The following is a 25,733-nucleotide window of genomic DNA, read 5'->3' on the forward strand; positions in this document are numbered from 1 at the left end:
TACACGTTTTGTGTAGCTGTGTGGGAATTTACCCATGACGTCACGCAGCTGCTTTTTACGACACAACACCAATGAGATGTTCAAAAACTGGGTTTTGGGTTAACATTTTATTGATTATACAATATAATCGTCGAGTGATGTCATCACAAGCCGACAACGGGCAGTGATAGCATACTGAGGTACAATACTGTGGTCGCCGTATCACAGTTTTAACTGTAAATTAATATCAACCTGCACACACAACCTCTCGGAACATACGACTCTGAGCAATGCTTCAATGTCTCAATTAAGGCCAAGCTCGTGCTATTTCATTTCCTTCTTACAATATTAACACAAACGTAAGTGCCCGTTGATTGGAATAGAACAATTGCATGTTTCAGTGGGGTGATTCACCCATACATGATCTATAAGAAATCAGATCTTTCGTGACACGACGAGAATTCTGAATGCCTTCCGGTAAGGGCGTCTTCATCTCTGAACGTCTTGCCGTTATCCTTAAAAAAGTTTATTTCCTTTTTGCAAAATGTGTTGCTAGACAACAGATCAAATGACTGCAGCTTGTATGTCTAGTCAAAATACTACCAGATTTGCGTTTTGAAATTGGCAAACTGGTTTGGAATATAGTTGGCCACAATATTTCTTTTTCACAAGTACGTATTGATAGTATGCCAATTATGCTCTTTGATATTTGAATGTTAAGGATTGATCGAATGTCCATTTTCCAATTTTAAAAGGTCGTAGTAGTAGTAGATGTTCTCTCGGTTTAAACACTTCACAGAAGCGATGAGGAGTGAGTTTTTGTCGTTGTCTTGGTGACGCCAGGTTTCCAGACGTTATCGCACGCGCCGCATTCTCCCGCCTTTTTTATCAGCAACATGTGACAAGCCTGAAACGAGAGAACAAAATATAAATCAATATTACATTTGGAAAACGTAGATAACTGTTCTGCTGAGTTTACCAGTCTGACAAGCCGATACAAAAATGTCCGCCATTTCGTGATCTGTTGGCTGGAACATGTATTGAACTTGTAATGGGAAGTTGGAACTATCCTGGGTATTGCAGTCCTTTCAGAGAAGCTGAAAGAGCATAACGGATGACACGTAAAATAACGAGTGTAAAATTGCAACCACAGATATGCCTAGCCTGTTATTTTGTGATTTATGTGAATGTCCGTAATTACCCATGCACAAATTCGTTTCCATCAATGATAGTAGTTCGCGAATGCTCCATCACGCCAAGTGTGAAGACGAGATAAATGGGTTAAAATGTACACGACATGCTCTGCTGGGTTATTATTACATGTCCACCGTGTTATTTGAGCACTGCAGCTTTTATATCAGCAAAATACACAAAACCGACAGTGTTTCTTGCTTTATTGCTTCCTTTGTCCGTCTGTCAGTTCCATTCTAAGGATAACCATAGTGTCTGTGTCAGTAGCAAGCAAATAGACGATTCCTTTGAATCATGATATAAAAATTCCATCTGTAGCGTTTTGCAGTTATTCCGTTACATATTTTGTCAATACAATTCGTTTATTATGTAACTTTTGCATGTAGAGTCCTTTGAGCTCGATGAGAATTATGTGGTTTACGGGCCAATGTAATGTTAATGTACATTTTTTTTTTATAAAATTAGGTTCACTTTACCACGAAAGATACGAGAGGCGACATTTGATGTTCAGAAGTTCTGATTCAATGTTAGCACCTAACTTTAATACAGCAATCATTATTATACATTAAAGTTGTATCTAATTTTACATTCATCTACCGTTATTTGGTTTCTGTTAATACCAGATCAATGGAACCCATTGTATTTTCACGTCGTAAGCTGGGTGTATTTACAACATACTATTAGGTAACATATTTTCCCAACCCCTTTTTGCATGTATACATGCAATGAACACAACCTACCACGTGATAAAACTACCTTTTGAAATGTACAAACCAATATATTTCCAGCCATATGTTTCTCGGTTTATTGCGTCTCGTGATATCTATAGTAAGAGGCGTTTTCTGACTTATCTTTTCTATGTCACAGCAATTTAAACCCGCTCCCCTGCTCCCTTAAAATACCATCAGAGCAGGAAAGTTTCACAAACCCATTGGACCATTATTTTAAAGATTATAAATTCCCCGGGGAAGGCATCTCCCCAGGTTCCAACGTCCCTCTTGCCCTTCAGAAAGTCAATGGTGGAAAGTCTTGTAATGAATTGGAAATACACAGCCATGCTTATGCAGGTTCCTGGCCTATCAGATTCCTTCATCTATCGACAAAAGTTAAAAAAAGGGTTTACGATTAACAGGTTTTAGAGGCAAATTGATCTTGGTAGCTGTAGAAATGGGAAGAGAAGGCCGTATTGGGTAACAGTGGCAATTCTTAGATAATGACTCGATCTCTGGTTGTAGCTCCTATTTTCCTTGGAGAAGAATAAATAATTATTTGGGAATCCAATTTCACTGTGAGCAAAAGTTGTCGAATGATTGCACCGCCTACGTAGAGAAGAGAGCAGCCTGTTTAAGGTTAGGCGTCTATTGCGTAGCGTTTATTCCAAAGCAAAATCATTAATGGTTTTCAAACAAAGTTTTCCGACATCCTATTGTGGTTTTAGCTACAAAATGCTCTTGTTAGTTAGAGAGATTTCTCCTGTTGCTGCCAATTAATCCCGTTTAATTTGAAATAACCAAACAGTAATTTTATCTACGTAACTAGTTCTGTTTATTTACCAGTTCACCCTGACACAACGTAAAACATTTGCGGTTTCCATTGCGTGTGTATTGATATAAACAAAATGTCAACAAAATAGACTCATTGTAATGCGCTGCTCTCAAATATCCACTCTTGTACACCATGTGAAGTACTATCAACAAAATGTCAACACAAATAAAACAACACCTGATACCTTATATGTAAAATACCAAACTGGAAAACATGGGAAGGGTTATAAACAAATGTCAAATAGAAACAAAACGAGCAGCTTGGTAAGGGTAGATAAGCAAAACGTGCATAAAATGGCATAGCATTAAACATGCTTATGACCCTATTTAGGGACAAAATTGGTGCTATTAGAGAAATAATTTGTTAGAGTCAAATACACCGCAGCTGTGTCGTTTATGTATATTTCATTTAGATCGAATATAGCTAAGGTTGAATCCTCATACGGATGTAATATAGTAGAAACGCCACTTGTGATGCAATCGAAGATTTGGTACACAGCGAGACCTTTCAAGCAGTGCGAGCAAAACGTGTCAAGATTGACGGTAAAGAAGCCATAAGTTAGAATCACGGTATGGCACGCTAAAGCTGTAGACAGCTTAGAATTTTTAATGTATAGATCTGAAAGAATATTCAGTCAAGAGCGATCGTAAAAAATGATATAGCTAATCAACGTAATTTTTAGAAGTCTGTCATTAAGGACAGCCCGTGTATGTTTTTTTAGAAGAAAATCTTATTGCACTAGTAACTGAGAATTCATACTGGTTTCTCCTATTGCTCGATATCCCGATTACTTTTTTTTCTAATTGAGTTCATTCCAACGTATTCACCGCCCCCGTTAAGCAAAACAAAGTGCCAAAGGAAATAAAAACAAAAAGTCAAGTATCACAAGTGACCTCAGTCAGAAAATGGTAAACTAAAAGTCAGGCAAATTTAAACAAACATGGCAAATACCATCCGCAAACGCAACGACTCGTGAAATTAACTTTGCGGAGCAATACGCTGAAGTGATTAGTTCCTTTCGAAATACTAATAGTAAGGAGGGGGTTATACTGTACTTCTCAAGTTAGATACATTTATTTAGCATGTGGTAATGTTTGATAAAATCCGATAACCCAATAACATCGACTAAAAAGTATAACTTATTTTGCAATACCTACTCTGAAAGTAAGGGTCACTGTTACTTCAAGGCTGTTACTTCATAATGGAAAGTAATTTCAAAACCCCTAGCCATGTTGCTTTCGTATTTTTTTATCAAAAAACAAATTTGTATAATATCCTAAGGAACAAATTAAAACGAGTGATTAGCAAATGGATGACGCATTAATTTTTCACAGTGAGACAAAACCTTGCGTAAGTTTTGTAATTTGGACATTTGAATCACATTTGTGTGGTGTTTAGATTACGTTTCTATTTGATAGACACGCCGTCATATTGCCCCGCCTTGGGACCTTAGTAAAATGAAATGACACAGGCCTAGCCTTCAGACATTTCAATTGCAAATAACAACATCGGTAATGGTGGGATCAAAGGTCTCCAAAAATAAAGCAAAGCAATTCGAGGCACCGCTGATTGACATTCAAAGCTTGGCGTAAGCATTGAGAAATCGATCTTTTTTTCTGGCATCTTCTATTCAGTAACTTTGCGGCGATTGAATTTAAGCCCTCTTCTCGATATACATTTGACTTCTCCTGCGTCATGCACCTCGCCTGGTAAGCTGCTACACCATCGGTTTTTTTTATTTTTTCGACTTGACCTTAAGACGCATCCCTGTTAGGAAAAGCACCTATGTGTGCAGTGCCCATCTGTCGTATATTTCAAAATGACCCGTTTAATTTTTTTTTTTTTTTGTAATATCCACCAAATACACACCTTTTGATGGATTTGCTATTGTGATGCTCTGAATATGAAAATGACTTCAAATATATGGTGCATATATAGTATGTAATATTTCTGTTTTAATTATTGTTAAATTTGAAGGGTTGTGTGCTTCGAATAACTCGGATCATGAAAAAGGGAAATATTTAAAAGATAAACATCAAACATTCTTAGTAGATCTGTAATAGATGTAACAGGGTGATAGGTAAAAAGATGAGTGTTAGACGAAATAATTAATTGAAATCACAATTAAAAATAACAATAATAATATATAATGATAATAATGAATATATTATCGTTTGAAACCCAGATTCCCACAGAAGCAAAACCAATCTCTACCAAATTACTGCGTCCATTTTAGATACCGAAGAGCAAAAGTAATGATATGATGTCGAAAATAAAGAAAAAGTCTTTGTATTGAATTTTCCCTCACACTAGCAAATTGAGCATTGCATATTATACCAAGTAAAAATAACCCATTCAGCGATCTCAGAGTAAAATATGTAATCAAAATGTCTTGAAGGCCTTCATTGATTCAACAATACAAGAATGTTGGTATAGTTTACAATATATACAATTCTTGTACACAACCGTTGATATTATGGTTGAGGAGAAGAAGGACATTTTGATTTCCACTATGCATAAAGATGGCCTCGTGTCCCCAGAGAGTAGAAATAACGTGGATAAAGTGAGTCCCACGAGTTACAAACAAGCCTCTCTGTGCTTCACTTGCTGTAAACATTAATATCGAGTCTCTGTTTTAATCAAGCTAAAAGTCTCTCGTTGTAGGCGCAAGTGGGAATTTAAAGCACAAGCGTAGCTGTTAAATTGTTTAAAGCCAAGTCGTCTGATCCACCTCAAGGTGAGCCAATAGAAAGCACCAGCTCATCAAGTCGGCTAACACGTAGGGGAGTTGAATTCAATTGTCTTTTCCGAACACTTTGAATAACCATATTAAGGATGCGGGAAAATGGTTTGGAAAAGACGGATCATCTTTTCGGAATTGCAGTGAAGGTGTTTAGTTACAAAATCTAAGACATTGTGATTGACCATTGGCGATGCAGATTTCAAAAAGAGATCAGGTGAATCGGATAGGTGAGGCACCAAACATATGTTTGTGTTATGATACCTTACGCCTTGCGTTTTAAAAAGTACAACTTCCCAGAGCAGCGTTGGAATTGGTCTTCGAAAAAATCGCAAAAGCCTTTAAAGCATTTCTTACAGAGATAGATCTATGCTGGTGATACATTAAGTGCCTTTTCTTTACAGCACGTTAAATGGTATGAATGTAAGTATTCCGTAACAAATCTATACACGTAGGTCTTTACAATATTTCGTATTGTTTGACATGAATGCGGATTTTAGCTCTAACGCAAGCTTTCAGGGTGTTCATTTAAGTTCCACTTTTTGTTTGCTTATCAACAATTTGCGTTTCCGTAGCGTTGCAGTACACTTTACTGAGACCGGATTACTACGCTGACAGATGGTGGAGATTTCTGAACCAAGCCGACAAAACGCGGGATATCTTTTGAAACAACTGTAGACCATTTTGTACTTGAGACGCGTTTTAATTAATGCAGGATAAAGGTTTTCTGTCTAATTTCAGATCTGAATCAATATTGAGCTTCGACGAAGAACAAATATAGTATAGTAAGTATATGTTTAGACCTCATGTTTTAATCTGTTGAAATATAACTAAAATTTGAATGTATATAATGAAAAGTTAAGCAAGTCGTTTTGTATTATTCATACTCTGTTACAATCATACTGCATACTGTGAATCATCTAATTTGCCTGTAAAACAAGTAACTCACATTTGTATAAGAATTACAAGTCCCTTGGAACAGAATGAGTGTCCTTGAAAAGCACTGTTCAGAGTCCAAATAAATAGATAACATCATTAGCTGATCAGGTCTATAGATATCAATATACAGGTACGTGTATCTAAAAACCCATTTTAATTACAGGTGGTTTAGACAACAAATCAGATGACTTGTCCTGTCGAAGATCAACAAACCACAAAATCCTTTGGATGGTTTCAATCAACATCAATCAATAATATATAGGCAAACTGATAGATTTTTGCCCATTTCCCACAACGTTCTGGAGTTAGAACAAGAAGTAAGTTTATTGCCATCCTGTTCATCGTTTTGACGAAAAAACTTTGATTAAAACCATTGTCAAAATGTAAATAAGGTAACTGCACAGGTATCTTCATAAGTATTACATTTCATGCTGATAATAAGTTTTCTTTTTCAAAAAAGTCTTAAAACGTATAACAAAATAGGTTTTATTTATTACACATGAGTGTTCATTTTCGATGTTTGTCAAACACGTTCACCAGAACATTGGCAAACGTTATTGCTGCAAGCACAATTCTCTCACCTATTTTTGGCATGTCGGGGCCAAATGTTGAATGGCTTTTTACAAATGACAAGAGCATCAACATTTATTTCTGTCCTTGTCAGTCTTTACGTGTATAGACATAGATCTACGTCATATTATAGTAAATAAAACCTAGTATGTCTCGGTTAGAAACGGTGGTTGATAGCAGGGGGACACCCCAAATACTCTTGACAAGTAGAAATAATTCAAAACATATGTACACAATAGGATACGCAAAGTGTTAAGTAGGCATCAATGTTTGACGTTTTGCTCATTAAACTACTTTGTTTATAATGTACATGTTCATAAGAAATAGAAGTTAAGTATATATACAGTGTATATATGATAAATTTTCAGTTAAACTTTTGCCACGCATTGCATATTCACGATATGTTTATCTAATTATTGTTTCATATTTTAATTTTAAACCTCGTGCAGTGAATATTCAATGAAACTCAAGAGAGAGTCTTTTTAATATGTTTAATTTATTCATGCATATTTTATGTCGACACTAAAACCATAACCAGAGAGAATGTGTTCAGAAATAGAACATCCTGGAGGCGTATGCATATGTGTTTGACACAATAGATATACTCTGTATTTATTTAGATAAGATAGCCCTTTCATGACAAATATATTATATAAAATAAGGAAACACCCGGTAACAGATGCAATGTTAATTGATTTTGAAAAATCTAAAAGTAATGATATTTTAAAATGACTGTCCCTTCACCTGCCGATTTCTATTCTCAAAATGGGGACACAAATTGTTTTTTTTACAAATTAACTTCAGAAAGCGTATTATTTCTCCTTAAAAGTCTTACTTGGGCTACTCTGTTTTAGGAATATGACACATATATTAGCTAAAAACGAGAAACACTAGTCAGAAAAACGTCAGTGTAAAATAAGAAGATGCAGTGGTACTTTGACTATGTGATCAATTCAGAAAGCAACAGAAAAGTACTGTCTTTCATAATTTTCTGTATTATTGCTCATGATACCGCCTGCGATTGCACTTTCTTTTTCTTTAGAAGATGAACTTGCACTAGTTCCAACGTTCGCAAAAAAAAAAAAAAAAAAAAAAAAAAACAGAGAGAGAGAACGCAATCTCAGACGCATTTTGCATAGTCTATCTACATTTGACCCGGTGCTTTTCTTTTCAATAAATGTCAAGGAAAACGGTATCAAATTAAACAGTTGGACAACCCAAGAAGAAAGGTCAACCCTCCACGTTAAATCAAATAACGGTATAAAAGCGCGAACTGCAACACCAAGAGGCGGGAAGCCGCGTGCAGTTGCAATAAGGGGCAACTGAAAAAGTCAATAGATCAAGTCAGTGAAATTATTTCTACTTCTAGTTCATTGATCTGCAAATCGATTTTGCAGAAAGCGGGTCATAAATGCGAAATGAGCTTTCTAGTCTGGGGATGTCGAAAAAATTGGAATTTTGCTGGGGGATATTTCTTCTTTTATGAGATAGAAAAAGGGATTGCTATTTAGGTTGAGTGCAATCGAACTAGTAAAAAGGTGTTTTTTCCTAATCGTGGAATAACAATTCTAAAATTGTGGAGATTCACCATTAACAAACAGTTTGCTCAGTCAAAAGATAAGGAAATTGCTTGTTTTGTTTTTCACACCACTTTATGTTGTGTTTATTCTTTTATTCAAAATGGTTTTCTGTCCTATCAAGTAAAGACCGGGATTAGAATGATATAAAAAAATATGTACATTGAGATACGTCATATCCATAGCCAGATCTTATATGGCAATTCTAATACCAAGACATTTATCCCCGTCATACTATGAGAAAACCCACGCATTTCTTCATTTTAAATTAAAAAAATATAAAAAATTGAATAAACAAAAAAAAGTTGAGGTAAGGTACAGTATTACATGGTCGTCGTCGACAAAGAAATTTCAACTGAGCCCTGAAGTCAAGTCATGTTTATACATTCCAAAGATAAGCCACTTGGCGTGAGAGGAATGAGAAAAAAAAATATTCTAGACTAGTTCACAACTCATTCTCTCATGTGCTGCCAAAGTTGTTCTTTATGAATGGAGGTCGCAGTTTGAGTTGGGACCTCGTGTGGAGAATTGCATCTTTTTAAACAGCAGGTTTTCATGATGGGTTGTTGTAGTAAGAAGATTGATGACTCTCTATATCTAAGAGAAAACCATGGACATATTTCACTTCAGCCAACTATATACATGGCATTCACGCTTCTGCTCTACGGAACGTCCCACTTCTTCGATTTAAGACTAAATGGCCATTTATGGGGAGGAAAATTGGCATGATTACACTGAAAGCCTTTCTCTGAAACACTTTCGTTTGTTTATTAATCAAATTATTTCAAATGGACTTCTAATCTTATGATATTGCAGTTATAGGCACTTAAAAGGTATTTTCCTCGCGTGTATAGGTTTTATTTACGTGTTACTCGTACATCTATTGGCGAAATAATGCAATTTTGTCTCAGAAGACTATATTTTACTAATCTTCTTGATGCAAACATCGAATCTTAAACTGTGTCAACAAATATAAATTTGGTTTGATACCGAGAGCGAATGGTCAGAATACATTTCAATTTCAAAAAAATGAATTTGTGAGTGACACTTACATTAAAGGTATACAGAAATTTTATTGTGGGCATCAGCAAATAAATAAAATATGAAAGTAAAATAGATACAATAATGGCCTAATAAATAAGCAATGCATGGGCTTCATGAAATCGGTTGAATTTTTATTTGTCCTATTTCATATAGACATAACATGTGCGTATATTCTCGGAGGAATGCTGCACACTTTTTAAATGATGATAGTATACCCTGCTGAATATTATCATATTTGAGGAGAGGTAAAAATGAAAAAAAAAAATTTAAATGGGTGTCATTGTACCCTATGTCGTGCATCGGAATTGTACATTCACATAAGAACACGACAAAAAGATGGTGGGTTAGAACTAAAAAGCGTTTCGAACAACATCTCAATTGAGATGATAAGAGACAAAAGACATTGATTTGTAGTCTTTTGTCCTAATTACTATGTTATTTTACAGCCTCTTCTTAACTTATATGTTTAACCTAGAGTATTTAAAATGAAATTTTGATAATAGACCTCATAATTCTGCCTTCAACCCTGTATAGCGACTTTGATATTCCTAGGCGTTGTACTCTGCTAATATAATCCACCTATATATAATAGAGTTATGATAATGCTTGATTTTAAGGAACAGATAATTGCTGTATTATTTCTATAATTTATATAAAGTAGTTAAGTAGGTTTGGTAGACACTGCAACTGATAATCTCAATTCATAAATAAATAGATACATTTTATATCAAGGACAAATTGCACTAGTATAAAAACAAAGCAGTGCTTGCGTGGTTACTTAGGTTTTAGGTAAGATACGGTAGCCCTTCGCTGACCAAAGGCACTGGAGGGAAAAATAATTCCAAATTTGACGGTTAGGTTACGAAATTAAGCAAATTAAAATTTTTATGTATTCTTTATTTATAAACTCTCTTTCTTTCTTTCTCTCTCTCTCTCTCTCTCTCTCTCTCTCTCTCTCCCCTTGTGTGGTGTGTGCGTACTAAAGAAATATTTTTCACCACACCTGTAAATTCCCACATAGATGTGAACGCCAATGACAAGACCACCTGTTTTTAAAACACGTTTTCTGTGAAATTAACCCTAATTACAAGATGGTATGACCAAACACAGTCTGTTCTATTTTCCACAAACGTTTTATTCCGTCCCATATTGTTCAAGTGCAATTAAACGTTTAGTACTAGTTTGTGATTAAAACCGCGTGGCTATTTTAAAATCATTGAGAAAATGACAAATAATTATTGACATAAATAGCGAATATCTGACCATTGACAAAAAAAGCAAATATCTGAACATATGTAAGTGCTTTCCACACATATTTTAACACAACTAGCAAATTTATCCAGTTTAAAGAAAATGTCAATAATGATAACAAAACATTCGCTGTTAGATGGGAAGAAAAAAAAAGAGAAAGGCTCAGTTCATTTCGTAATTACGTGCCATGGGACGTATTCCTTAATGGAGACCAGGCCGTTCTAGGACACTGAAGCGCTTAGTCTCTCTCCTTTTTTTTCTTAAAGTGGGGTCGTTTTGCGCTAACTCTTGTACGGCACCTTGTTTGAGTGATAGCTGTATTGTGTGTTTTTCCATCATCCATCACGCGCTACATCTGCCGCGGTGTTGTGACTATTTATCTTACTTAGGGCGGCTTTAACTTAATATTAGCACCGTCTGCTTCTTAAAGGCTGGTCATAATGCAAAAAGAAGAAAAAAAAAGACAGAGCCATTTGACACATTTGTGGAGTTTCTGGGACATTCGGGGAAAAACGCGTAAAAGTGTGTTTCGAGAAATGTGTGGCAAAATAGTGAAGGAATACAGCAAATCATCATCACTGTGACTGGTGTATTCTCCGAGAGAGAGAGAGAGAGAGAGAGAGAGAAGAGAGAGAGAGAGAGAGAGAGAGAGAATGATATATAGCCTTTCTTTCTTACAACCCATAAGTCCAAAATAAAAAAGAAGTGTTTTTTGATTACCTTGAAGCGTTACGTCTCATTTGACTATAAATGATAATTTGCAAAAAAAAAAAAAAAATGTTCTCTCCAAGTTAAACTGAGCCTCCTCGTACAAGGAGACGGTAAAATGACAACATTATAAACTCGCCTTTTCTCTTAGATGCATGGTAGTAGGATGCATAGGAATAACAGTAAATCGTAATAAGTAACCTAGCTTTAATGTTGGATAATTTTTCATCGATCACAAATAAGAAACGCTTATTATTATTATTATTATTATTATTATTATTAAGGCGTACATGTGTAACACATTATCCGAATATTATAAGACCGTAGAAAAATGTAGCTAAAATATTTAATTGCAATTATATTGATACGTTTCGGGAAATAGGGCGCTTCAAAACATGAGTAATTTTGACCTCCTTAAAACGAGCAATAGCTACATCGGTACAATGCTTGACAACAAACAAGTAACGCATGGATAAGTTTTCGATATCTAGTCGTTGTATGTCACCTCGCCAAGTATATGTGTCAGGGTTTGGTTATAGGCAGTTTGCCGGGCTATGTGTGAACCGCTGTACACGGATGCGGTAAGCTTTCAAGAAGTAATTGGAGCTGAAATAAAACCCTCCTCTTATTTCACTCCACTCCGTGCTGTCAACAATGATGTATGTGCCCTGGTAACAAGATCAATGAATATATACTACACAACAAAAAAAGGAGGGACGCGACGGAATGCTAGCAGTTAAGGGTGTAAATTACTATAAATGTTTGTGTCATGTGTACAGTTTTGGCTGTATTTTCTACCTTATAGCATTAGGGTTAAGAATGTTACTTTGAAGCCATGCTTTGAGCATTTTTACACGGTTGTTTATGTAATTCTGAATTGGAATTAAATGTTTACTTTTTTGCTGAACTGCCTGGTGTACAAAAACGACAGGGAAATCCCACGCGAGGGTTCTCATGTTTTCTGTTTAACTTGATCGAAATAAATGACATGGTTTTTATTTCAGCTTAAAGTTTACATTACTTTATTTCTTGCTTCATTTTTGTCTACATGTATTACTTTTAAAATTCATTCTGTCAAGCTGAATTCAATATTTCTTAACTTGATACATTTATTTAAAAATCAGTAGTAAATCGCATTTTATAGAAATACTATCAAAGGCAAGGAATAATATGTGATGTTTGGGCATTATAGTTAATAAAAATGAACCATAAAACGATATGGCCGACGACAGAAATATGACAATGCCCGTCCATGTAAAAAAAAATGGAAAAGTCAATTGTCACTCTCTCATTCATCAGCGTCTAGCTGCATATATTTATGAGGAAAACGGAAGGAAAACTCTTTTGCCGGGTAAGGTTTCCCCGCCTCTCCCGGTATGAAAATAACTGCAGCGTGTTTAAATGCATAGAATTAATGCAAGGGAAAGAGAGGTAGATGTATTTGAAAAGGTCAGGGGGATAGGGAGAAGAAGAAAAATACGTGTAGGAGCCACAGTTAGATTTTCTATATGTGCTTGTCTTTATTTTTCATCTTCTGTTTTTCTTCTGTTTTTATTCTGAGTTATATTTTTTTCGTTCCCAAATATACCGTTTTATTCCATCTAAAATAATCCTCGTCTACTTTATAAAGCTTATTGAACTATTCCACAGTTATATATTTGTGCTTTATTTGTCAAAATAAAAAAGAAATATATATATGATAATAATTATAATAATATATGGTGGATCAAAGTGTGATTTCATCATATAATTTAAAATTAAACGATATCTCGTCTCCAAGACCGCCCTACTGTTTTTTCTTGCGTAGCTTGGTAATGCAAGCTTACTTTGTCCCATTTAGGACCTCATTATTTATAAAAGACCCGCTTAATTTTTCTATATATGTATCAATTTCCGTTGGGCATAAACAATACTCGGCAAATTCCACAACAAAATGAACTATGTCGCGTATTTTGATTCTATCGTGTATTGAGGAGAAGCTAGGCGCCAAGCTCGGCAATTTAATCTCTCTCTATGCGGGTAATTTTAGAAACTCGTTTTAAGCTTACTACGGAATTTTAAATAGCGAGACTATTGTTTATTGCAAGACTATTTACACTGAACGTCATAATCAGTGCGTAATATACCTAACCACCGGTAGAAAATAAAGAATGTTTTCCAGTATTCTTATTACATATACAAGAGGCAGTGACAAGTTGTGACTAGCCCTGTTGGATGCTAAAACAGGGTCTTTTTGTGCACCATCGGTGTGAAAATGAAGGCATTTCCATACTAAAAAGAAAACCATCTGCAAGCATTCTCCTGCAGAAATACGGACAAAGCAAGCGCTGATATGGGTTTTAGCAAACTGCACCTCGTGCACTTGCGATATGATACAGAAGACTGTATTCCCTCGTGGGGAAAACCGCTTCAGATGGGTTCTGGCACTGACTTCCGACTCCTCCTACGTGTCAAACGGGACTTCTGAAACAACTCTAGGCACGGGCTGACAGAATGCCAAATTTAATCAAAGTGCTTTGAGGGAAGGGTGAGGGAATTCATGTAGGCAAGGCAAATCCTCCAGTTACGCATATTTGAATTGAAAATGCCAATTGTAACTGCAAGCAGCATTAAAAATCGATGGTTTCTTAGAGTTCGCATCTGATGAAGGTTAAAGTCTTATTGATTTTGGTCATTTTCCAGAGAATTCCGTGAATAAATAAGCACCCCAGTCAGCCTCTTAAGGAAATGAAAAAACAGAAATAGCATGATCGTGAAATTAAATATCTCTTTCTCAATGCTTTTATTTTATTTTTTTCTGCATAGCTCGCGGAAGGCTGAAAATCTGATAAATACATTTCAGTCTCGACGCTTTTCGAAATTTTATCCTTTAGACGTTCCCTATCGCAAACTCTTATATGATATTTATATTATATCGAACTTAATCGGGATGTTTACTTTCTTCGTGTTATTCAATTTAAAATGTGCCAAACATATCAAAGGTCATCTGTAGGGTATCGATATTTTAATCTCAAAAACATGTTACCAAAACCACCACGTACGCTGATATCGCACATAAATAAGTAAATAACAACAACAACAACAACAACAAAAACCACAATAATGAATGTCTACGGAATTAATTCGAACAAGAAATTTCAAAAATGTCGCCCGCCAATCTCTTTATTTAAACATCTGCACCAAGTCTGGCTTTCGCGGTCGCTTCTTCCCAAGTATAGAACACTCCTACAATATAGCAAGCCAGCGCGCTTTCTTTGGCCACTTTGATGTCTGCAAATCTCTTCTCCGTACAGATTTTGTTCTTTTTGTGGGAGACAAAGAGTCGTTTTATGGGTAGGCAACACAAAACATGACACTGCTTATCGATGTCAGTGCAGCGTGAGGCCTACGAATAACAGATGATTTATCGCGAAAAGATGAAGTATAATGAAACTACCCCGCGTCGGCGGGAGGAGCTTATCCTGACAGCCATTTAATGAAATGTTATAAATTGTAGAAATACTTTAATTGAATGTTTCAGTGCAGAGATTTTATCTTTATTGGGTATCTGCACGATATGGGAATGTAAATAGATATTTTTTTGAAAGTTGGCGTATGTTATTTTGATTTATGTATTTTAACAAGGGTGTTTGTGTGTGTGTGTGTGTGTGTGTGTGTGTGTGAGAGAGAGAGAGAGAGAGAGAGAGAGAGAGAGAGAGAGTAAATATAATATACATGTATTTAGATCTTCCAGTCTTCGACATTCTTCATCTATTTCTTATCCACCTCCCATGTTGACCTATGTTTGGTGATAATAACGCAGCTTCCCGAACATTACGAAGATTGTTATTTTGCGTGATGCACATTTCTATCTGTTCACTCATTCTCGTATGGAATGCCCATGAGCTTTGTCGTGAGAAGGGTAAAAGGAGGGGAATGAACGGATGATGAAAAAATATGAGTATAAAGTGGAAAAAATGCAATCTCCAACACGTTTGACACCCACACCAACTTGCTGGTCACGCTCGGTTGGCGGCGCACAAGACTTTAAAACGAGGTCATCCTCAAAATGCCGCGTCAATCATTATGCTTCATATGAAACGTTCATGACGAATTATTTTCTAATCCTGGCCCAGCTGTTCTTAAACAAGCTGGCGGCGGCCCAGGCATGTTATATTTGGCCCATAGTTCGTCTAATGTAAAGGTAAGTTCCCTATAACGTGGCCTCGAAGGGAAGGCGTTGTCTTTGGTCAGCTTGGTAATCGCATTGGGTGCCATACGTGTTCTTACATGGACCAAACTGTGAAATTTCCACCTTGAGTCGGGGTTTCTTTCTCCTTTTTATTTTAGACAAAGATGTATGTATATACATTTAACATCAACATGTTTTAACTATTTCTGTTATGTCATATAGGGGCACCTTTGTGTTCTTCGAGTGTCTTAAAGTCCCATGCCATAGAATAGTTTCAATGTGTGTTCAGCGCGTGCTCAATATGTTCATGTGTGAACGTATGTGTGTGTATGTGTGTGTGCAACTGCCATTAGTTATCCGATTTATGCTTTTATTTGTGTGACAAAGATCTGGGTCTAGTTACCTCAAAATCGACGGTTTGCTTACTGGACATGTTGTTCCATATGTAGGTCGTTGAACTTTGACCTTGGCACATATAACACATATATAGGAGGTATTCATACATTTATTCAGTGTTCTCAAGGACAGGGTTAGATGCTGAACTTTTTTTTAGAACTTCGTGCCAATTAAGCGCGAATGTTTGTTGGTTCTTCGAAATGCTTATAAAATCTGTTTCTCTTAGTGTGTGGAATAAAACTCTAGCTCCAATGACCAAACTTTAATAACCATTGACCATTATATGAAAACGTCGTAGTATGCAGCCATCGCAATTTTCAGAATCACGGTGTAACACATATAAGTGGAAAGTCGAATAATACACAGTAAGATCCAATTAAGATATTTATTTGATAAGTAGTCTTGGTCGGTTACAGTTGACATAAGGACGCATTTGACTGATGACCGAAAGTGTTTCTTTTTTTTCTGAAATGGAGCACATATTCCCTTAGGACTTTTTATTATTGAACAACGGGTTCATGAACGACAAATCCCTTGCGATTCCATATTCATATCCCACCGATATTTAATTTCTTTCTTTCTAAAGCATAGACCATCATATCAAAAATTGGTAAGGCTAACTTAAAATCTTTATCCAAGTAAGGAGAAAAATGTGTTCCAGTGCCACCAGGCGTTGCTTCCGACTGGCAAGAGTATTACCATGGGCTTTTCTGACTCATTGAACCAATCTGCCGCTTGAAATTTAGTCATTCTGAGAACAAAGCACAGAGCATAATAGCATCCTATTATCAGCCGCGTGCACTGTGGTCAGTCAGTTCATTTTTATTTAACTTGAACTACTACCAATGGCCGCCAAGGGGGATAGGACATTGAAGCCATTTAGTGGATGCGTACGTGAACTCTACTACAAGAATACCCGCTAATAATTTGAATCAAGTTATAATTCGTTGTTTAGAATTAATGTTTAACAAAGATAAACTTGCTTGGAATTTAGGTTTAACAACACTAAAAATCTGAAGCGAAAGTCCACATCAAATTCTAGTATGTTCTTAGGGGCGAATGACCGCAGGGGAATTTTAAAGCCTGGTGCCATATTTTAAGTTTTATTTTTGTGTTAATCATTTCCGTATTAACCCAGGGTAATTATATGGTTTTTAGCTAGCTTTGTTGAGGTATTGTTTTGGAATGTGTCACAAAGAAAGGTAATCATAATTATCATATTTCAATTATTGTTTTGATATGCCGGTGCGCGTTTTAGATGACCAAATTGTCCAAAGAACCCTTATTCATCTTAACAATATTGTACCTACCCAACCATGCTAATGAAACTATCAAAACATAATGATGTGCACCATTATTAATTAACCCATTAATCTACTAAACAAACAACAATTCGCCCATTCATTTTAAACAAACATGTGCTTGTGAATAGCATGTATGTCATTGTTATTATACCTACAAATGTACTTTCTTTTCGTGTCCTACATATATTTTACCCGGTGTCATTCTGTTAATGATAGATAAAACAGATAAAACACGTTTACTATATCAACCATATACATGAAAACAAAATACCACAAAGATATAACCTGGCATTAATTCTATGTACAATGAGGATTAGATCACTCTTGAAATTATGGACACAACCAAACATACTATTTGCGTGTATCTTTCCATGTTCTCGTGTAGAATTTAGGGGTACATTTGTAAGAAATGTCCCAGTACTCGTTGAAATAGCGTTGTTATTAGTGATAATGGTCGCACTTAACGCAGAGTGACATGCTTCACTTTTTTTGACATAGGCAAATGCGACTGCGATAGACAGAACATGTGTCAAATATGGTGACATCGTCCTGCCAACCTGGCGATATGGACGATTTGACAGCCACAAAATGACACACAGCAATGCTATTTTCTTCGAACTTTCTTTTGCATGCACGATCTTCAGACTTTACGTCCTAACTTAATTTTATACTACGGATTACGAAAATAACATTTTGATGGTCCGTTATGTCCGAAAAGCAAAGACAACATATTTTTGTGATTGTATTTTCACGTGACTAGGATCAGGTAACCTGTATCATTGGCTTTTCTTTTGACACTTTCCATATAAACTAATAATTTGGTCAGCCGTACCAGGCACTGAAGCCGTCGGCGGGGTAAATTTCAAATACTGACTATAACAACCGCCATTTTGGCCTAGCACGCGGTTTTCATGGGTAGGAAATATTAAACATGGACGACAGAGCACATTTGAACTCTTTCTTTGACACGCAAACGTTTCTTCACATGACAGCTAAGTTGCATGTTACCCTCAGGTTGTTTCCATACACTTCACTCTAAAAAGCCTTTATGACATCTCAACTACCCCCTCCATCAGAACCGGGTTCCGACACGCAATGTTCACGTATAGGCGGCGAAGCAGACAGTTACCACACGCGTTCACTCAGGCTTCTTCGGTCTGCGTGCCACCATCAATTCCTGTTTGCAATCAAGCGAGTGACTGCGCGGCATCGCTTCAAACAATTAATTTTCCACAAAGGGAGTACGGTTTCAGGATATTTGCGGTCGTTTAATGCTCCAGGAAAAAAACCACGACCTTTTGCTTGGACGTCATTTGGGCAGTAAAGTTCGATCTGATTTTGCCTAGAGTAAGCACACCATTTATCCCTTTATGATGTACAAAGAGGAGAGCACAGAGGAAGCTCAACCTTTTCAGAACCGTCGACACGACCGACCTTCGCGGTTGACCCCCTGTTAAAATTACCCTGTGTTGTATATATGAATGAGAAGACATAAATATGAGCTATAAAGTATGTAGAATATGACGACGACCTAGTATTAAGATAAGGAACCCAACTTGTCGACCAGGTTGTCACCATTTCGACAAGAATAATGTCCAACCAACTATGAGTGCTGGGTCAAGACAGTGTTTTTATTATTTGTCAATTTTTATTTCACAATAATTTTGATCAGAAAATTATGCGCTTTTGCTGAATTTGTAGTCCATAGAGGTCTATACTCAATGCTATAAAACTGCTATTTTTCCCGACCAAACTAAACTGAATGGAATGCTTTCCTACCCCATACAGATACAATGATTATAAATATTCACCAACATGCAATAATTACTAAAATGATCATGACATTAGTGTTTAATTAAAAACTGATGTGTACATCTCTCTTTCTCTTTCTTCTTTCTTTAGTGAGGCCTCTAAATTTTTCCTTTATTTTTCTCTCTTTATTCCTGCTCTCAATAGCACAACTTTTTTGTCCTTTCGTCTCTCGATCGATAATAACTAGACGGACAAATGTACCGAAATAACTTAACCCAACCGCTGTTTCTACAAGCATGTTACCTACTGAATATCTTTTTAACATGGTTGTATAACGTTAATATAATAGCTTGCGTCTTCCGAATATGTCTTGTGTTATTTAATGCAAAGCTAGATGATAGAATGGGAAAATATATAGTCAAGTACATGCTGTTTTCATTTTTTTTTCTTATCATTACAGGCGATTTATAAACAAAGAAAGTGAATTTGTGTTGAATAGAGAGTCTTATTATCGGTTCATTTGACTAATAAGTTATTAATGCCAGACATATGAACTTGGGAGGACAAGAAAAAAGACATAGGGGACCCGCAGAAATCACAGTTGTTCGTTCTAATAAGGTGAAGGCCAAAGGAAATTTTAGAGAGTTAATAATCTAATTTAGTTCATATGGAAATCAAGATTTTTTATTGTATTGGTTCGCGGAATGTATGCAAAATTTATCCAGGATATAATGTTGGATAAATGACAAAATTAAAAATGAATGAAAAAAATAAATTAACTAGTAGATAAATATCTAGAAAGACAAATAAATTGACAAATGAATTTGGGTAGATAGCAATTTTTTTTTTTTTTTTTTGTTTTTGTTTTTCTTTTCTTTTTCGACAAATATAAAAAAGAATTCACATAACTATGAAATATTCTGGTGAAACTGAGAATATATGTTTTTGTTTTAATGCTTTTTTTCTGCTTTTGATGTTTTGACACGATGTTAATTTTTCAATCTTTGCTTTGATTTTGCCAACTGACTGGTATAAGGAAATACGCACTTTGAAAAGTACACTAAGTATATCTATTCAACGAGAAAAGGGATAAAATTACACCTGGGCGTTCGGAACGTTAATTAACAGTTCTAATCAGAGTGTCCAAGACGCACACACCCCGCCCTAATGATAGCTATCACCCCTCATCTCCAATTCCAATAGAAACCTCTAAAATGTTACCTGACGTAAGACGAGCTTGTCCTCTGATCTTCGCCCTCCGACCGCTCGCTTATTTTGTCCCTCACCCTATAATTTTGACCCTTATCAAAACCCACAAAATCCCATTAATTACTGTCAGCGTCATGACACTGTATCCACCTTAACCATGTGAATACAAGATCAAGAGCATAGTTTAAGTTATTTATTTGACCTAGTTCAATGGGGAAATGTGCACGATAGAGAAATGAATACCCTGCTCAGTTTCATCCCCAGTTCTGATCTATGACGGATCGTAGACTGAGATTTTGTTTACACTGTTTAGAGAATGTTTTTAACTAAGTAGATACATGTTTATAAAAGATGAGCATACTAACACTATTTTGGTTTACTTTACTGTATATTAATCTTAATCTATTTTTGTCGTTTACATCAAAATAAAGGCAGTAAGAATTTGTTTTTACATTTTCCTTTTCACGATTACTTTTTTATTATTTTCTAATTATACAAGATGCCTCTTTTATTTTCTAAAATACATTTCGTCAACTTGTTCAACAATGACTGGTATTTTTATGTATTGAATATAAATTATGTTTATTTTTTAAATATTTCTTTTCCCACAGACGTCAGTACCAATTATTATTTGCAAGCTTTGCAGTTGCCACCGAAATATAAAGAAATATGATTTCACGGCATGCATTTATCATAAGTGATTTCTAATCCGTTTTATGCAACAAAATATCTAAGAATTTTTCCTGAAGTAGATAAAACTGTGAAAAGTGTGAACAAAGCACATTGTTGATTTTTGCTGCCGCTGATTCGTTTCACATTCGATTAACAATACATTTCCTACGCCGAGAACACTTAACTTGAATACTGTGCAGAAAAAAAGAAAGTTGAAACCACGTCATTATTGGCCTCTTTAAATTCCTACTGTTCGTTGGGGTTATCTTTCATCGTGATATGGCGATTTAGCTGAATGTTTGTTTTTCTTTTCTACTGAAAGTGAAGTGTTCCCGCTGTGTTTAGGCAAACAAAGGGTATGAGAGACGAGGTAATGGCGAACTCCGGATCCCATGCGATATTAGACCTCTCGGAGTCGGGGAAACGCGATTCGCGGCAACCATTAAAGTGACTTTAATTCATAAGTATTACAGGCATTGCGTCCTACAAACAACCAAAATGCTGTGAATTATGACAAATAGCCTGGTGTAGTTTGTCAAGAAATAACACACGTATAAACCTGTAGAAAATAAAGAAAAATAGGAAGACGAAGAAAATATCAAAAAGAAAAAAAGGGAAAGGGCAAATAAGGAACACCGAACTGAGGATTATAGGTCGTCATACACTGCAGATATTAGCAAAATTATTTTAGAATATGTGACAGTGTTTTATTTATATGATAATAATTGTTGGTCATCAACCGTTTGCTATTATGAAACAAATATGTGTCATATTTGATAAAGTGTTTTTCCAATTTTCAATACGTCAACTGAAACTCGTTACTTTTGATAGTTTTCAGTAAACAGGTTTACTTCTCTTACGCAAAAAAAAAAAAAAAAGATTATTTCGATTCTCTTTCCGTATTTTCCACCAGTGTTCATTCACCCTTGCATTCATCATACGGATTTACTCATTTTCACCATTTGTATAAAGCAATGCATCACGGAGGCATTATTTATAACTACTATTATTCCCTAGTCGACGTTCACGGGCTAATAACGGTGGAATATTTATTGAAAACGACAGACGCTCAACTACACGTACATGTATGAACGGCAGACAAGGTGAACGCCACATTACCATGAAATAAAAAATAGGCCACTTCCCAAATTAAATCAAAACCATCCATTTTCTGCGATATGAATCATTTATTGCAATAATACAATCTACTCAATTTGTCATAAATGGGCGTTTTAATAGCACGATGGCAAAGGACTCGGGGAAAGGATAAAAGCTTCGCCGGAATGCGCTATAATTAATAAAGAGCAGCACTTGTACTACTGCTTAAATTGTTCGGTTAAGCAAAAATGTCGTTGGGTCATTGTGAAGTGTGAATAGAGTAAGTCAGCGAAGTCTTTCAAGTTGACGGAAGAGTGCTTTTCAGGTCACTAATCCAGAGGGCTTAATGAATTTGTTTTACGTCCTACGTTTTTTTTATTTTTTCACATTATTTATTTTCTATCGCTTTTGTACCAATATTTATATTCCTTTTTTTTTTTTTTTTGGGGGGGTGTTTTTATTTTTATTTTTTTTATTTTTAGGGGAGCAAATGTAAAGACTGATATGCTTTCATTTTTTTATGTTACCGGTTTGCATTTGATTGACATCTCTCAATATAGAAACATAAATGACAAAAAAATCCAAATTTCCATTGGATATATTTTCATCTGTTGAAATAGTATAAAGAACCTTATAATGATCGTTATCTTTTAACTTTTTTTATTTATTGCAATGGCTTTTGTGCACACCGCCAATTTATATAGTTGAACTATTCATTTTCAATAAATGTTTTAAAACAAGCAGAAGTAAAAAGATGTTGACGATGCGTTGCATAATAGATGTTGAAAATACTTTTTCGTTTCTACCAAACCTTTTTACTTGCTTATTATTATTTTTTTTTTTTTTTTGTTTATTTATTTATTTGGGGGGGGGGTTGAGGGGGGTTAATTGAGCACATTCATTACATGATGGATTTACACATATTAAGTTTGTTAAAGATAAAATCATAACAACATTACGCTTTTCTTCAACGTCCCTTCACATACAATATTGAATCAAATTTTCTTTTAAAAATTGAAATGGCAGGGAGCATCTGGCAATTCCATCACAGTAGTTAGAGGGGGCGTCAAACTGTTGAAATATTTTACAACACGTGCACCCCGAATATAGCAGACGACAGCACTTAAACGGAAAAAATGCTAAAATACACTCACAGAAGGGATATTATTTTAAGGAAACATTACATATTGATTTTTTTTTCTGAAAGTAATGGAAAATGTGACCACCTTAATCAATCAGACTAACTATAACTGTGTACATTTTTGTTGTTAGGTTTGATATAAAAAGGTGATTTTGAAAAAAATTACCATGCCAAATTAGGTCTGGTGCATTGATAGGCAAATAGCAGTATCCAGCGATTTAGGGCTAATAATGACGACTTTCATCCTTGTTTGTTATTATCAAAGTAGATTTGGACAAGCATATAATAGGTGGATAATGCAGGAAGAACCAGTTATAGTCTATTATTTTTTTCTTCTGTCGAAATATATTTCAAAAATGTTTAGTGTTAAAATACTCTGGATTTTCGATTACACGAGTATTTTTAGCCCAAAAAACATCTCAGGTTTACAGATTTTAAAATTATATCTATTTACGAGGTGTCGACCCTGTATGATTTACAAACCTGGTTACTGGCGTGTGCAAATTTTAACCTGGGACTGATCCACTCCCGCGAGCATCCAGCAAGAATAGATGTTATCTACGACATTGTTAGGGAACAAATGTTGGCGTGGTCGTGCCGGTATCTAACTGTTTATTACCTCAATTTTCTCCAAACGCAGCGACCCGTGTTACCGCATCTTCCATTAAAGAGAAGAGTTAGTTTCGTGTGATCAAAAAGTTAAAGATTATATAAAAACCATAGCAGAAAATTTCAAGAAAAAAATAATAAATTACTTATACGTGCAGTGATCTAAATCAATTATCAAACAGCGGTTTGTAGTTTCAGTTGGGGAATGACCATTTGTAAGGTGGACAAAAATGCCCCCCCCCTCCTCCCCACCCCTATTCCCGTAGATTTTCAACCGAATCCGGGCTAAACAGCCCCGTCACGAATAGTCCACGCCCGTTGACCATGATTCTAATCGTTAGCGTGTAGACTGAGCGTATCAGATAATCGCCCATGTACCATCCGACACAGACGATGGACTGAAATATGTTTTGGGGAAATGTAAGTATATAAGAGGTACTGGTACAACAATGTTAAAATGTGCGGAATTGTTGTTGTTTACAATGATGGCAGTGGTTAGTGGTGTTTTATTGATATTTACCTCGACTAGGCCGTCTTTTGTCGTCCCCTTCCAGGCGATGTGTAATTGAGTAAAAATACCCCAGGTCGTCGTGTAATAGTCTTGAGGGAGGAATGGAAAAAAACTGATTAAATCTGCTGTTCACATCAGTGAGTTACTCTTGGCCGGGGTCGGTACTTATCTGAAGTGCTTGGTGGAAGCTCTCCGTCGTGTCGCGGCCTTGTTCACAGATGTGTGTAGCCAAGAGTAGCAGTAGTAGATCCAAATTTAGGAATACATTCGATCTCGCCTTGGGCGTCATTGATCTGATCGAATATATCATTCGGTGATCATTTCAACATATTAAAATGATGATTTTGTGACATAATGAAGACCACTATATCCGTTGTTGTTGTTGTTGTTGTTGTTGTTGTTGTTTGTGCTAATCCACGTTCGTGAGATAGGCAAGCAAATAACTAGTATTACACGTAACGCGATGGGTCCAGCCCTGATGGAACGTTAATATCTGTAGAAGGGGTATTTTATCCATGCACCCCACCGTACTTGCCCGACGGAGGCGAAAACGAAAATGGCCTTGATCATCAAATGAAAACTGGTATTATTTTATAAACAACAGCGCACCTTTTACACAAACGCCGGGGGGATAGATCCTCAGACCCAGTGTAGGTATTAAATCCGGTCCTTTTCAGAGACACAGCCCGAGGGTATGGCAGCAGATCTAGCATTCTCATTCTCCTTCTTCGCATCGGGTTAATCTTGAAAGGCCTTAAAATCCCGAGGTGTAAGTCGCAAAGAACGCACTGAGAAACACTAGCCCAGTAAGCTTCAAGGAGAAGCTTGCATGGAATGAGACGGTAGCACCGCGGTCTGGCAATGTGTTTAGTGTTTAATGATGAGTGGAACAGAGACGGCTAGTTTTCATAGAGTGAGAGATGTGAGGTGTCATTAAGGGGACTGACAAGAAATGAAAAATAACGAAATCATTGAGCCTAATTGCCTACTTGTCTGATAACAGTTGAAAGACCAGGACCATCAGAAACTCATTTGCGCCACTCGACGAGCATTTAATTGCCTCTACTTCAACGTATTCTACAACTCGTGACAGCCTGACAACGCTGGGCTATCATTTTATTTCAGAACTTAAATCTTTTTTTTTCGGGAGGTTGTGTGACAAGTAAAAGCAGTAGACCTTCTAAAATGTTGACTCCTTTATTTGCATGACTTCGCAAAGAAATGCAGGCCGCTTCGAGCGCCTTGTGTGATTGGTTGAGCGGGTCACGTGGCTCTGGAGGCTGCATTACTGCATTACCGCGATGCGACCGTGTGTTCTCCCTCTTC

At 36.1% G+C, this 25,733-nt stretch overlaps 1 protein-coding gene and 1 long non-coding RNA gene across 3 annotated transcripts in view; one reads left to right on the forward strand and one right to left on the reverse strand.

Annotated features, from left to right (window-relative positions):
- Nucleotides 1-87: 87 nt before the first annotated feature.
- On the reverse strand, nt 88-25,545 carry LOC106165498 (uncharacterized). Its single transcript, XR_001238711.2, has 2 exons — nt 24,417-25,545; nt 88-886 (listed from the first exon to the last, which is right to left on the reverse strand). It is a non-coding gene; the product is annotated as an uncharacterized LOC106165498 (long non-coding RNA).
- LOC106165492 (uncharacterized) overlaps nt 15,608-25,733 on the forward strand; it is a 39,713-nt gene continuing 29,587 nt past the window's right edge. The window contains exon 1 of one of the 2 annotated variants that reach the window (XM_013543703.2): nt 15,608-15,727. Coding sequence is in view for 1 of the 2 variants with exons in the window: in XM_013543697.2 (XP_013399151.2) it covers nt 24,315-24,316 (2 nt within the window). In the remaining variant the exon portion in view is untranslated. Of the gene's footprint in view, nt 15,728-24,195; nt 24,317-25,733 lie in introns of those variants that run through there. The other variant, XM_013543697.2, reaches the window with a different exon arrangement.

The sequence above is a fragment of the Lingula anatina genome, chromosome 7, assembly GCF_051362555.1.
Source record: "Lingula anatina isolate TDL-2025a chromosome 7, LinAna3.0, whole genome shotgun sequence".
Lineage (NCBI taxonomy): Eukaryota > Metazoa > Brachiopoda > Lingulata > Lingulida > Lingulidae > Lingula > Lingula anatina.